Genomic DNA, 14,218 nt, shown 5'->3' with positions numbered 1-14,218 from the left:
CCCTCCTTTGAAGTCCCTGATTGATGCTGCACACACAAACCTTACAGCCCAGGACAACTTAACCCATGTCTTTCTCCAAACTCTGATGACTCTTTTGACAATAAAGGCCATTATGAGGAAACAGGCAAGACAGTGATTGGCCAGAGAGCCACATAGCCAGTGATTGCCCAGAGAGTCATTTAGCCAGTGATTGTCCAGAGAGACACCCAACCAGTGATTGGCCAAACAGCCACCCAGCCAGTGATTGGCCAAACAGCCACTGGCCAGAGAGCCACCCAGCCAGTGATTGGCCAGAGAGCCACCCAGCCAGTGATTGGCCAGAGAGCCACCCAGCCAGTGATTGGCCAGAGCGCCACCCAGCCAGTGATTGGCCAGAGCGCCACCCAGCCAGTGATTCAGACAGTGTCCATCATGTTGAGAACTAAAGTGTGATTAAAGGTTGATATACTCACGTTGGGTCTTATGCTGGCTGCCCGTCCGTAATACTTCTCGGCTGCGTCATTGAGACTGGCTTGTCTGCAAAGGAAAGCAAAAAAAAACAATCATCAATTATTTATTCGAACTTCAGAGGGTTCAGAGGAGACCTTGACCTCTGTCTGTTTACTGCTGCTCCGGGGTCAGTGAGGACAGGCTGAAGAGAGAATGCCGTGTCGAAATTAGAGGAGTCAATGAAACAGGCCGTTTGTTTCCAGGCCTTTCAGCAGACAGCACCCCATGCTGAGTGGTGTACAGCATGCCCTGGTTGTTTCCATTATATCCGGGGTTGTGACCTTTATGTCATGAGCTTTGACCTGTGTGTCATTAAAATAGGCTTCTCATCAACCACTGCCTTAGTAAGAACAAACATAACTTCAAAGGCGAGTCTCCTGTCTTCTGTGTAAAAAATATCTGTTGTTTTTGGTACTGAAGGTCAGTGGGGTTGGGAGGATTTGAGGCCTAGGAAGAAGATCGTCACAAAATCCATGTCAAATAATTTGCACGTTTAAAGTATTTCTTACAAAAACATTGGACACATACTATTATCATATCTAATGAAATTGTAAAGGACGCCACAAATACAACAAATCATACAATGAAAGACAGTGAAAAACATATTTTAAGGTAAAGGCACCTCTAGACAGATGTCCTCCTGAGAATCCCAGAAGACTTCAAGTATTTAAAGTCTGTAGACGCTCCAATAAAAAATCCAGTCAAAACAAGAATGTCTTCCATATGCTCATCTCCGTGTACAATACACCACGCCAGTACACTTAGATTACCATCGTACCTGACTGTGTGACTCTTTCCCTTTGGCCAAGAGCTTTTCCGTTTATTCATATTCCTATAAACCAGGAATCATTTTTACAACCTGCAGCTGCATTTCACTGATGGTAGCAATTGTCTCATTGCAAACAGTTTAACTTTGACACAGTCAAGGACGGAGTCAAGGACGGCTGGCTCCGGAGCCCTGAGTCGTAATGATGAAAGCGAGACCATCTGAACTGAACTGGGCTTCCATTAAGCCTGTCTGATCTTATTAAGGTATCCTCCTCCATATGGTATCCTCCTCCATACAGCATATACAGACATTTTCATATTCCACAACTAGCATGACAACACCATACCCGAGTAGTCTCTAAACCCAGGACGAAATCTCATAGGATGTCAATAGAGCTAATACCTGAGCTACATGTCATACCGTAGCGCATGAGTGCTGTCCTATTCCTGTCAACTGTCATCACAATATGACATGATTGAGGCACGAGAAGCAGTTTTGGTAAATGTGCTATCTTAATCTTATGTGAGTTTGCATTACTAGCATACAGCATGTGATTCTAATATTAGCAAAAACAGTTATATCCAGCATCCGACAATGACATTTAAATCACCCCAATTTCAGCTGTAGGGCTTTCCCCTCATGAAATGTTAATTCTGCCAAATCAGTCAATCACATTTGAGATGCTAAAACGGTTTGTACTTCATAAGGTAAGAGAATGGGTCATTGTGTATTCTTAGGACGGTTAAACTAAACTAAATATACATACAAAAACAAATGACTCCAAGAAACAACACTTGATACCCTTGTGGCTCGTTTCAAAACAAACAGACCATTAAGCTCCATATGTGACCAACATTGCCGTTAGGCCACAGTGGTAATGGCTGGCCAACAGACATGGGGAGTGGATGCTTTCCCTATGAGGTAACACCAGTGTTGGGGTGAATGAGTCTCTATGGTGTGAACTGATATGATATATGTTTTGGACGGACACGACATGATCAAACTCAAGAAGAATGACTGATGTATAGGATCACAGTTTGTCTTCTGCATCTCTCATACTGTGTCTCCAGCTCTAATGAGGGTGGAGAATCATTGAGACTCATTGAGAATCATTACTCAGTGCAGAGAGCACTGCCTCACTCAAAGAATTATTCATACGCTTTAGTTCAAGGCCTTTGTGTAGGAGGTGTGGGAACTGGTGTGCGTCCTCACAACGAAACCTCAAACACCTTGTCTTTATTCAACTCCAGGAAGCAGAGCCCAAACTAAAACCTCTATTAAGCAGCAAGAATTATCATTTGTCAAGTTGAATAAACAAATATTTTACACTAAATGACCATCATACAACCAGTATTACTTCTTTGCTCAACAATACTTATTTGCTTATCAATTAACTGTTTAATCAATAGCCTTTAAAAAGTAACTTAAATACCAAAAATCCTGAGAATATTAACTTCCATAAAATGTACAGTAATGACAAAGATGGGTTTGTTGTCTAACTGTGACCGTAACCATGTGTTGCAATAACGGCAATCATATTCAGAATAGAATATTGTCTCAAGAATGAATCTAATTCTATGTCATTTTCAGGTCTATAAACACATCATTATCAGACTGGAGAACTGCCACATCATTGTCACCAGACAAACAAGATCTTTAATGTGAGTGGCAAAGGATTGCCTTCTGCCTTAGGTTAGACCCGTCCACTGAGATACAGCTGTTGGGAAGAGAGGTGAGAGAGGAGAACTAGAAGAGCCCGGAGAGGAAGAGAGAGGGAAAATAGGGATAATGAGTGAACGAAAATAAATAACTCCCTGGATGAAACGAGTCTTGATAGTTGGTAATCTAAATGTGCTTTATTAACCCCGGTGCAGACGCACAGACACACAAATCACACGGCTGACACTACACATTACTTCATTTAAAAAATACAGATGACTTAATTAACTAATTGTTCCAGCAACAACCGCCAGTGTACAATCTGTGTACTAACGACATCTAGCCCATCTGTCTCGTGCAACAAGACACACTTGTTACACAAACGTTACTCCATTGTTCCTTGTTCCTTCTGTCAAACAGATCTGGGTTTCCAGAACAGTGATGTGACACCACACAGCCTGGCTTGCAGAGGGATTTGAGCACTTAAAGGGCAGCATTAGCACATTCCCCTGGGAGCTAGCAGTCAGCCAACCTTCCTCTCCCTTTCCTTCGCCTCGCCTCGCCTCGTCTGCTGGCTGCTGCCACTGATCTGTAGACCCGGACGAAGGTTTGGAATAACGTGCTGATTGTTTAAAGAAGGCCGGGGGAAATGGATAGCAAGGAAGTAAACTTGTCAAAGACCAAGAGCCCCAGAGAGCAATAAGAGAAGGTTTGTACATCTTAAAGTCGACTCCTCCCCACCCTCTCCCTCCCCTGTTCAGATTCACTAGTATCCCCCACCAACCGAGGGCCTTCCACGTCTTGGTTCCAAGACAAACACATAAAGAACATGAGTTCCAGAGGAGAGAGACCCCATGCCAGCGTGGCGGTGGGGAGTCCCTCAATGAGCCCAGCCTGAGACCCTCTTTAGCCAGGGGCCCTGACCCTGGAAGAGGCTCTGTAAAGCATGGACGGCTGGGATGCTGGTGGTGCACATCCCCCTGGATCATAGTGCTGTGCAATGGGACACCTTGTGAAAACCAGCTGGATAAAGACATTATACACAGCTGCATGACATGGCCTCTTTCTGTCTTTGGTCAAGAAAGTGAACCGGAAGCACAATGATTCAAGACATCGCATTAACTGTTTTAGTAGTCGTAATTTCCCACAGCCAGCAGTAGTAATCCTCACACAGAAAACCCCTGATTAACCATGGTAAGTCCTAACAAGGGAAATATAATATTGTTGGCTCTAGTAATCCTCTCTCAGTCTGTGTGGCATATTCTAAATTGGCATGTTCCTCTATTTACAAATTTGCACTCGCGCCTTGTGCTTTGAAACACAGCACCTTGCAGCTTCCAGGAGAGCTGTGAGACAGACGCCGCGCTGCTGAACTTTGCTCTGGTTTGGAACTGGCTCCGCATGAATAAGACAGAAACAGCAGCGCCGCACTAAGACAAGACGGCAGCTCCCTGGCTACCGCTCGCTGCAGTAGAGAAGGGGATTACAGAAGCTGGTCAAGTAAATCACACTGGCAGAGGAGAGCTGTAAGCCCTGGAATAAAGCATAGAGACAGTAGATGCTCTCCCTCCTTCCCCCAGCCCTTGTCTCCTCCCTCCTCCAGCCCTTGTCCCCTCCCTCTCAGTGTGTCTGTCCCATCCAACACTCACCTGAGCATGTGGGCTGCGCTGAAGACCACATCAAACTCCCCGCTGTCCAGACGAGCTGCCTTCTCCGCCATCTCAGCCGCTTCCAGCAGACGAGACTCCTCCAACAAAAACTGACCTGGGAGCAGCCAGAGGGGGAAAGGAAAGGGAAGGAGAGAGAACAGGAACACCATGTTAAAACGCGGTGTGTGGATGTATTCCTAGAGAGGGATGAATAGTGGCTGGGAATATTGCCTTTGGCCAGGGGAGATAGGCAAGCCTCTGTCAGCCCTAAGAGTGATTTGCTGAAACACAAGATACGAGTGGAGCGTACCATCACTCTTTGGCCATCACTCAGGCCCATTTGTCCAATTAGTAGGGTTGTGATAGGAATGTTTCTCTTACATGTGCGTCAGGCCTGGCTGGAGATCTGAGTTCTGTACGTCTGAGATGCAGCTGAAATGTAGAGCAGGGCCTTTGTAGACCTCCCTAATAACGCTAGAGTGTGGACCCCTGAAGGAGCCACGAACTGGGAGGAATTAATAGTCTGTTGATTTTGGTGGGCTCCACTACTGTACCATGCTTCCAAACCACTGGGTGAAACCAAGTATATTTTCCTAAATAGCTGTGAATGTAGACCTTGCTACAAGCCTTATGTGAAGGAAAGACTGATTCGCCCCTGACTGATTACCAATGTATTGCAGAGCACCTACAGCTTAGAAACATTGCAATGGCAAGGGATAGATTTCAATATGTCAACTCTTATTTTATTGGAGTGGTTAAGAATATGTAAGAGCAATTCCTTCAAATATCAAGAAATGAAAAAAATGATTTCATTTTACAAATGATCGATCAAAATGTATGTAACCACAAATGATTTACTGGCACTCCCTCTCAAATGCACATTTCAAAGAGGAAACTTGAAGTGACTTAGTATCAAATAAATTAAAATGTGATTTGTCATATGCTTAATTACGGTAGAAATGTACATATAGGTAGGGATAAAGTGACTAACCAACGGGATAGACGATAAACAGTAGCAACAGCATATGTGATGAGTCAAAAGAGATTAGTGAAAAAAGTGTCAACTATTTATCTAACTATTTTGCAGTCTTAGAAGCTGTTCAGGGTCCTGTTGGTTCTAGACTTGGTGCATCGGTACTGCTTGCTGTGCAGTAGCAGAGAGAACAGTCTATGACTTGGGTGGCTGGAGTCTGACAATTTTTAGGGCCTTCCTCTGACACCGCCTGGTATAGAGGTCCTGGTTGACAGGGGGTTCGGCCCCAGTGATTTACTGGGCCGTGTGCACTACCCTCTGTAGCGCCTTGTGGTCGGATGCCAAGCAGCTGCCATACCCAGTGGTGTTGCAGCCAGTCAAGATGCTCTCAAAGCTGCAGCTGTAGAACTTTTTGAGGATCTGAGGGCCCATGCCAAATCTTTTCAGCCTCCTGAGGGAGAAGAGGCATTGTCGTGCCCTCTTCACGACTGTGTTGATGTGTGTTGACCATGATCATTTCTTAATTTGTAACCTTAATATAATGTTGGTGAATCAAAAGAAACTGACCCAGAATGGCAGGACTTACCGTAATGCATATAGCAATTTCCTTTTGTGGGGTCTAGTTGGATGGCCTTCAGAAAGAACCTCTCTGCTTCAGTCTTCTGACCCTACGAAGGAAGAGGAATTAAATCAATTGTCAGTATTTGTTGCCTTGAGATGCTTTACATTTTATTATAATTCATAATGATTTTGCTAAGCCACAAACTTAATGTAACATTAAATCGTAATATGACACCTTGTGTCATCCTAAAAAAGATTTACCCTCAAAGTACACAATGTCATGCTTGGCACAGCTGACTGCCTGGTCTGAGCATTTAATAATAACACACTTATATCTGTACAAATATATCTGTACACAGAGGCTGTGACTAATCCACTGCAGCTGAGAGAGAGACAAACAGACACACAAAGAGAGAGAGAGACAAACAGACACACAAAGAGAGAGAGACAAGAGAGACAAACAGACACACAAAGAGAGAGAGACACGAGAGACAAACAGACACACAAAGAGAGAGAGATAAACAAGAGGGAGAGAGAGAAATGTGTGCACACACACACAGAGATTGAGATAGAGTCGTTCCGGGTTACGTCACACAAGGAGTGACAGACAGGGTGACTGGAGCCTGATGAGGGGCAGCAGCAGCAGTGACAGATTGGGGCCCAGTGGAGCCCAGAGGAGCCAGTGCCCCGGGGGCCTCAGAGAGCAGGATCAGATAACAACTAACACACAAAGGCTCCAGCCAACACAGCTGCCTCTCTCTGTCTCACACACACACACACAACGCAGATCTTATCTGTGTATCAGATGCACTCTGATGGAGATAAAGATCACAATAGAGGTTCAACTAATCAATTAAAGCCTATAGAAACCTAAATATATGAAATGCCACAGCATTTCACATTATGAACAAAAAGAGGCAAGAGCTCCCTTAATATTACATAAACCACTAACCAGAATAAATTATGTTTACTAAATACACTATATAGAATTAACACAATTCATTAATTTTAATTGCAAAGGCTTTGAACAAAAAGCCTTTATCCAAACACTGAAATCAGATTTGGATGATTCCGTGCCTCATACATTTTTCACCGGGTTTACCTTCAATAACTCAAAAAGTACTCAAAATGTCCAAGTGTAAATATTAGAGTTTATTCTCCATTGATGAGATGGAACATTGAATTATATGTTTAATGCAGCTCAAGGCTCTCAAATTCACAAATAGTACAAAGCGCTCAGCTGAGGAGCAGCTGGAATAGTCATAACATCAGCATATTTCTATTTATTGAAGTTCAAACAAAAAGCCTGTCAGGAAACCACGTTATGACAATTTATTGCACTGGCTCTCATTGTTTGTGTGGATTTGAATCATGTGGTACATACAGGTAACTGCCAAAATAAAGGAAACACCAACATAAAGTGTCTTAATAGGGTGTTGAGCCACCACAAGACACCAGAACAGCTTCACGGCACCTTGGCATAGATTCTACAAGTGTCTGGAACTCTATTGAAGGGATGTGACACCATTCTCCCACAAAGAAATCCATAATTCTGTGTTTTGTTTGGTGGTGAAAGAAACGCTCTCAGACACTGCTCCAGAATCTCCCATAAGTAGTCAATTGGGTTTAGATCTGGTGACTGAGAGGACGATATAGTTTTCATGCTCATCAAACCATTCAGTGACTTCTTGTGTTCTGTGGATTGGGGCATTGCCATTCTATGGGGGCATAGCCATGGTAACCAAAATAATGCCCTGCCCAGGATTTTCATACATGACCCTAAGCATAATGGAATGTTAATTGCTTAATTACCTGTGTGGAAGCACCTGTTTCAATACACTTTGTTTCCCTCATTTACTCAGGTGTTTCCATTATTTTGGCAGTTACTTGTACTTTGCAGATTTGACTGAGAAGTGAGGAAACTCTCTTTACTGGAGAAAAGTTGTCAAGAAATCTTTGCAGAATGTGAAAATAATATTTCCCATGAGCCCCTGTTGATGTTCTCATCTTTTGAATCCAATTTTGGCATTATCAGGCTTAGAGGAGTTTTATTCCTGAGTGGCTTGTTCAATGAAATCCAGTTTCATGTCTAGACTGCTAACGGACATCATAATTTCAACATTAGAGCTCATTAGCTTTCCCCCTCACAACTGTCAGGTATCCAGATCAAAACATTATTTAGTGTGTGAGGGGAAAGTGGCGGTTTGTATGCATCCTAGTAGGTTCTTAAACTGGCTGTGCAGCACATCGGCCCACAGCAACAGCAGCAGAGAGAGATTCTTATTAACTATGTGTGATCGATGCTGATAGATGGCCTGACAGCCTGCAGTGTTTGAATGGACTGGAATCGATGGAAGAAACAGCTCTGTCTGTCTTTCTATCTGTGTCTGTCTGTCTGTCTGTCTGTCTCCCACCACCCATATCCACTTCCTATTCAATATCAACTCATTATGGAGGTGAAATCTCCGGTTTTCACACATACTGCGCTTATTGTTAGTGTTGACCCCCTAATCTCCCAGTGACATCAGACGTGGAACAGATGTGTACTTCCACTCTGGCAGTCATCAAGGTGATTATGAATGGAGCCTGCATCTGATTAGGCCCGGAAATGCCTTGTGAATGACTGAGTTCAATAACACCCACCACCATGGTACACATCTCCGCCCTCAGCTACACCCCTCCCCGCAGGGGGTCCCGGGTGTGGTGCACAGGGGTCAGCCCAGCAGGAGAACGACGCCAAACCCTGTCCCCCAATGCGCGCAACCCCTCCCCCAAACGACGATCCCCTGCCAGGATCTGAACTTAGGACCCTTGACAGGAAGGCTATTTCCTCATCACTCACAGTGGGGGTAAAGGGTATGGGAGTGGAGGTGGGGGTCACTTTCCTGGTGTGCTATCTGATCAAGACTAAACTCAGTCGTCAGTGAAGAGACAGTAGAGGTAGTGGTATGGTGAAAGGCCGGAGGTCACGATGGGGCTGATGGAGGTAGAAGGTGAAGTGAACATCTTCAAGGTAGCTCTTACCAACTTACACACCTGGGCCCTCATAGATACAAATGTGTGCTAGAATTGGTTGAGCCACTGCATTTCACACTACACTCTTTTTTTATGAAAACCATCTCAAGGCTATTGAGTCTGTAAGTCTGACAGCTCTCTCCTCTCCTTATCCCTGAGGTTGCATCATTTACACACAGAGGAGAAAGAAGGCCTAGGTAAACCATTGTTGATCTCTGCCTGAGATTTGTATTGATATTTGTATTTATTATGGTAAGCTGCTATATGCGATAATGTCAAAACCCGCACTGAAGTCAAACAAAACAGCCCCCACAATCTTTTTTGTCATCAATTCCTTATTTGTGTGCTATGCTTGTTGAATGTGCTTTCCTACAAGTGTGCTGAAAGTCTGTTGTCAAATTGTTTGCTATAAAATAGCATTGTTTCTGGTGAAACACAATTTTTCCCAAAAGTTTACTAAGGTTTGGTAACAGACTGATTGGTCAGCTATTTGAGCCAGTAAAGGGGGCTTTACTATTCTTAGGTAGAGGAATGACTTTTGCTTCCTTCCAGGCCTGGGGACACACTTTCACATTGGTTTAAATTGAAAATATGGCAAATAGGAGTGGCAATATCGTCCGCTATTATCCTCAGTCATTTTCCATCCAAGTTGTCAGACCCCGGTGGCTTGTCATTGTTGATAGACAACAAAAAAACAACCTCTTCCACACTTACTTTAAGAAATTAAAAATGACAACGCTTGCCTTTCATAAATTGGTCAGATATACTTGGATGTGTAGTGTCAGCGTTTGTTGCTGGCATGTCATGCCTAAGTTTGCTAATCTTGCCTTTGAAAAAATCATTAAAGTAGTTGTCAATATCAGTCAGTGTTGTGATGAATGAGCCATCTCATTCAATGAATGATGGAGCTGAGTTTGCCTTATTTCCCAAAATGTAATTTAAGGTGTTCCAAAGCTTTTTACTATCATTCTTTTTGTCATTTACCTTTGTTTCATAGTGCAGTTTCTCAATTTGCAATACGTTTGCCAATCGGTTGGGCAGCCAGACTAATTTGCTATTCCTTTACCTCATCCCTCTCAACCATACAACTTTTCACTTCCTCATCAATCCACAGGGATTTAACAGTTTTTACAGTCACTTTCTTAATGGCTGCATGCTTATTAGTAACTGGAATAAGCAATTTCATAAATGTGTCAAGTGCAGCGTATGTTTGCTCATCATTACACACCGCGAACCAACAAATATTCTTTACATCAACATAGGAATCACTACAAAATGTATTGTATGACACTATACACTATATTAGACCCAGCCGTTGGAACTTTGGTTTCCCCAGATATGGCTACTATATTGTGACACTACATCCGATGGATCTGGATACTGCTTTCAAGCACATTTCTGCAGCATTAGCAAAGATGTGATCAATACATGTTGATGATTTAATTCCTGTGCTGTTGGTAACTACCCTGGTAGGTTGACTGATAACCTGAACCAGGTTGCAGGCAGTGGTTACAGTTTGAAGCTTTTTCTTGAGTGGGCAGCTTGATGAAAGCCAGTCAATATTTAAAATCACCCAGAAAATACACCTCTCTGTTGCTATCACATACATTATCAATCATTTCACAAATGTTATCCAGATACTGACTGTTAGCACTTGGTGGTCTATAGCAGCTTCCCACAAGAATGGGCTTTAGGTGAGGCAGATGAACCTGTAGCCATATTACTTCAACAGTATTTAACATTAGATTTTTTTTATTTGTTTTATTTTTTTTAACATTAGATCCTCTCTAAGCTTTACAGAAATGTGGTTCTGAATATAAAACAGCAACATCTCCCCCATTGCCATTTCTGTACATTTTATAACCTTTTATTGCTACTACTGTATCATAACAGGTATTATCTAAGTGATTTCTAGAGATTGTCATCTGTTCCTAGCAAATGATTGATTTCATGAACCTACATATGTTAACGTGGGCTTTTTTGAGAACTTTTCTTCTGGGATGCTTACATGATGCTTACATGATGCTTACATGATGCTTACATGTTTTCATTGCTTTACTGTGAAGCTTAGCAGAAGTAGATATTCACATCTTATTTTTGTTGGTGCAGGGTGAGCTGCACACTGGACTTCCTACTAGGGCACACCGCCTCAGTGCTAACAGTATACATCCGGTTTATAGGCACATGATTACTGCATACAATAGCTGTAGGATCAGCAGAGGTTAGCTGGAGGAGCATAAATTAGGTTACTTATATTGTGTCTACCGACGCCCCTGGTATAATGAACATTTGCTGAAGCATTATGACAACTCAGTGTCACAATGGTAGAGCTTAACTGAGCTGGGCTTGGGTCATTGACAAGCCATTGTCTCAATGCAGCTTTATAATACTGTGAAAGGATCCAGGAACCCAAATTATTTGGGTGGATCTCATCCTCCTTATAAAATGTGTTTTGTTTCCAAAAGGTATTGAAATTGTCAACGAAAGTTACACCCATTGAGCTGCAATAATCACTTAGCCAGTTGTGAAGAGAAAGAATCCTGCTAAAGCGCTCAATGCCACAATTCAGAGAGGGCACAGGGCCAGATTTGATGGGTCTTTTATTAGTGTCTAGCAGGGAGTTAGTCAGCTCTAAAATCCAGTTTCAACTGCCCTTCATAGTGTCATTAAAACCCACATGGACTATGATAGAATCGATTTCCATGTCCTGACGTAGTACATTCGGGAGCAGTTTAGTAATGTCATTTACTCGAGCTCCGGGATAGGACATTGTTTTTGCACCAGGAACAGTCATATTTCTAACCATGGAGCTGCCCAAAATCATGGCTGGCGAGAAGGACGAGGAAATCTGTCCACTCTCACGTTTCATTCACAGGATTTAGAGAACCCTTTCTGGACGGGCGAGAGGCATGATAACTTGAGCCCATTGCTCCCGGGACTGGTGCAGGCCTCCGACAAATGGAGAATCTCCGATCAATCCAGAGCAGGGACGGAAGGTTGCCAACGTCGACTTCGAAATCGTAGTAGTAGGCACTCCGGCCGCAGACACAGGTACCCCCAGCGACGAAAGTGTAGGAAGATCAGGCTCCAGGACGGCGAAACTACTCGTTGTTTGTATCTGTATCTACAGCGCTGGAACCGTTCATTTATTTCCAATTGCAAAACTCATCTGGGACTAACTTCATTAGCTTGATGGCTAGCAGCTTAGCGGCTCTGTTAAGCAGGCTGTCTGTTAACAGGGATTCCGGGACAAGAAATAGAGGTCCCAGCTGTTAAAAGCTAACCGCGTCATGGAATACATGCAAAAACAAGTTCGGTATTTATATTTAATAAATATTGGTTATGTTTTAGTCAAAAATAACAAAACAAGTGTTTCCTGCATAGTGTTGAGCCGCACACTCTGATGACGTCACTTGTGTTCCAGGGATGATGGGGCGGCAGGGTAGCCTAGTGGTTAGAGCGTTGGACTAGTAACCGGAAGGTTGCGAGTTCAAACCACCGAGCTGACAAGGTACAAATCTGTCGTTCTGCCCCTGAACAGGCAGTTAACCCACTGTTCCCAGGCCGTCATTGAAAATAAGAATTTGTTCTTAACTGACTTGCCTGGCTAAATAAAGGTAAAAAAAAAAAAAAAAAAAAAAAAAAAAAAAATGATCGAGAGGAATACAGGCATGAGCTCGGAATGTTCCTCTAAATCAATATCCCTTTCTTTACTAAAACAACAGTGTGTTTTCCCTTGACTGCTCACTCAAGGGAAGTTTTTCTTCTTCTATTGTATGTTGTTGTTCCCCTGGTGTATGATGAGACAAATCTACGTTTCAGAGATTGTATCTAATGGCTCTTGATAAGAGACCAGTTCATGTCAGCTTTTCCCTTAAATGCCTGCTAAGTTGTTTGTTAAACTTACCACCACTCACTTACTACAGACAGGGAAATACATCTGGCAAGGTGGTCAATATGGAGAAAGATCATGTTCATCTACAGCCATTATTCTCTAGAAAGGTAAACGAGTGATTGACAAAGATAAATGTGCTCTTTGTCTTTGTCTGGGACCCTGTGGAGTGAATTACCCCTAGCACACAAACCAGCCGTTCTCCTCTTAGTCCAACCCAGGTCAACTACGTGACCTTGGTGAATAGCATCTGAGTAGTCGGAAGGCCCTGGAGGCCCAGAAGGCAGTAGGGTCCGGAGTTAGAGGAGGATCCACATCAGATCAGTCCCTCAGGGCTGATGTGTTGCAGGGGCTGGTTAGTTAGCTGGAGCCATTTGCAACCTGTATTAGTGAAACTGATAAGGGGTCAATATGGAGAGCCGGTTTAGGCAGTTGTATAGAATCACTCCCGGGATTTGGTAACAGATTTTAAAAACACACAGGGCAGCTGTGACATCAGTTTGAATCAGGAAGCTATCCCCACAGGACGATGGGGCACCTTGAGAAACTCAATGTGATCAGCCCCCCCACACACACACGCACACATAGGCCATTGATGATCTGCATGCACACTCTCAGGCTACTTGCAGAGCTGAATAAGAATAAGAAAGCCAAGAAGAGAAGGAGGAGGAGGAAGATGATGATGGTGAAGAAGTTACCGTGAGCGCCAGGAGTTTGCCATAGGTCAAGTGTGCTGGGATGTGGTCTGGCTTGGCTCTCAGGGACTCTCTGTACCAGTGCTCGGCCTCGGTCAGCTTGTTCAGTCTCATGTAGGCCTCTCCTGTGAGGGGAAGTGAGGCATCAGGTCAAGGTTCAGAGGTTAAGGAACCACACGTCGTCCCATTGTCTTACTAAGGAATCAAATGACAGCTAGGGTAGTCATGCAGAAAGGCCTGCCATCACTTCAGTGCACTTTGAAACCCGATACCAAACGGGTGTTTTATTAGCTAAAGGACCTTTTACTAGGACTAGGGTCATAACAAAATCACAAAGTAAAGGACGGCTTTTGAATTGGTCTGCATCAGTTGAATAGTGTCCCACTAAAAGCCTAGATCGGATCACAATATGTTTTATTAATATCCTCTATCCTATAACAAACTCCTTATACCTGCTCAGCAAAAATCCTATAAAAATAGTCATCGAACTAAGGTGTACTTTCAGATCCCCCATGT

The 14,218-nt window shown here is 43.4% G+C and overlaps 1 protein-coding gene across 1 annotated transcript in view; it reads right to left on the bottom strand.

Annotated features, from left to right (window-relative positions):
- The window catches only part of LOC139374195 (protein O-mannosyl-transferase TMTC2-like), a 167,790-nt gene that overhangs the window by 25,915 nt on the left and 127,657 nt on the right, over positions 1–14,218 (bottom strand). The window contains exons 8-11 of the mRNA XM_071115216.1: positions 13,706–13,827; positions 6,126–6,207; positions 4,567–4,681; positions 453–516 (exon numbers count right to left, since the gene is read on the bottom strand). Of these exons, the coding sequence (XP_070971317.1) occupies positions 453–516; positions 4,567–4,681; positions 6,126–6,207; positions 13,706–13,827 (383 nt within the window). The remainder of the gene's footprint in view (positions 1–452; positions 517–4,566; positions 4,682–6,125; positions 6,208–13,705; positions 13,828–14,218) is intronic.

The sequence above is a fragment of the Oncorhynchus clarkii genome, chromosome 2 (assembly GCF_045791955.1).
Source record: "Oncorhynchus clarkii lewisi isolate Uvic-CL-2024 chromosome 2, UVic_Ocla_1.0, whole genome shotgun sequence".
Lineage (NCBI taxonomy): Eukaryota > Metazoa > Chordata > Actinopteri > Salmoniformes > Salmonidae > Oncorhynchus > Oncorhynchus clarkii.
This window is presented reverse-complemented; position numbering and strand designations above follow the sequence as displayed.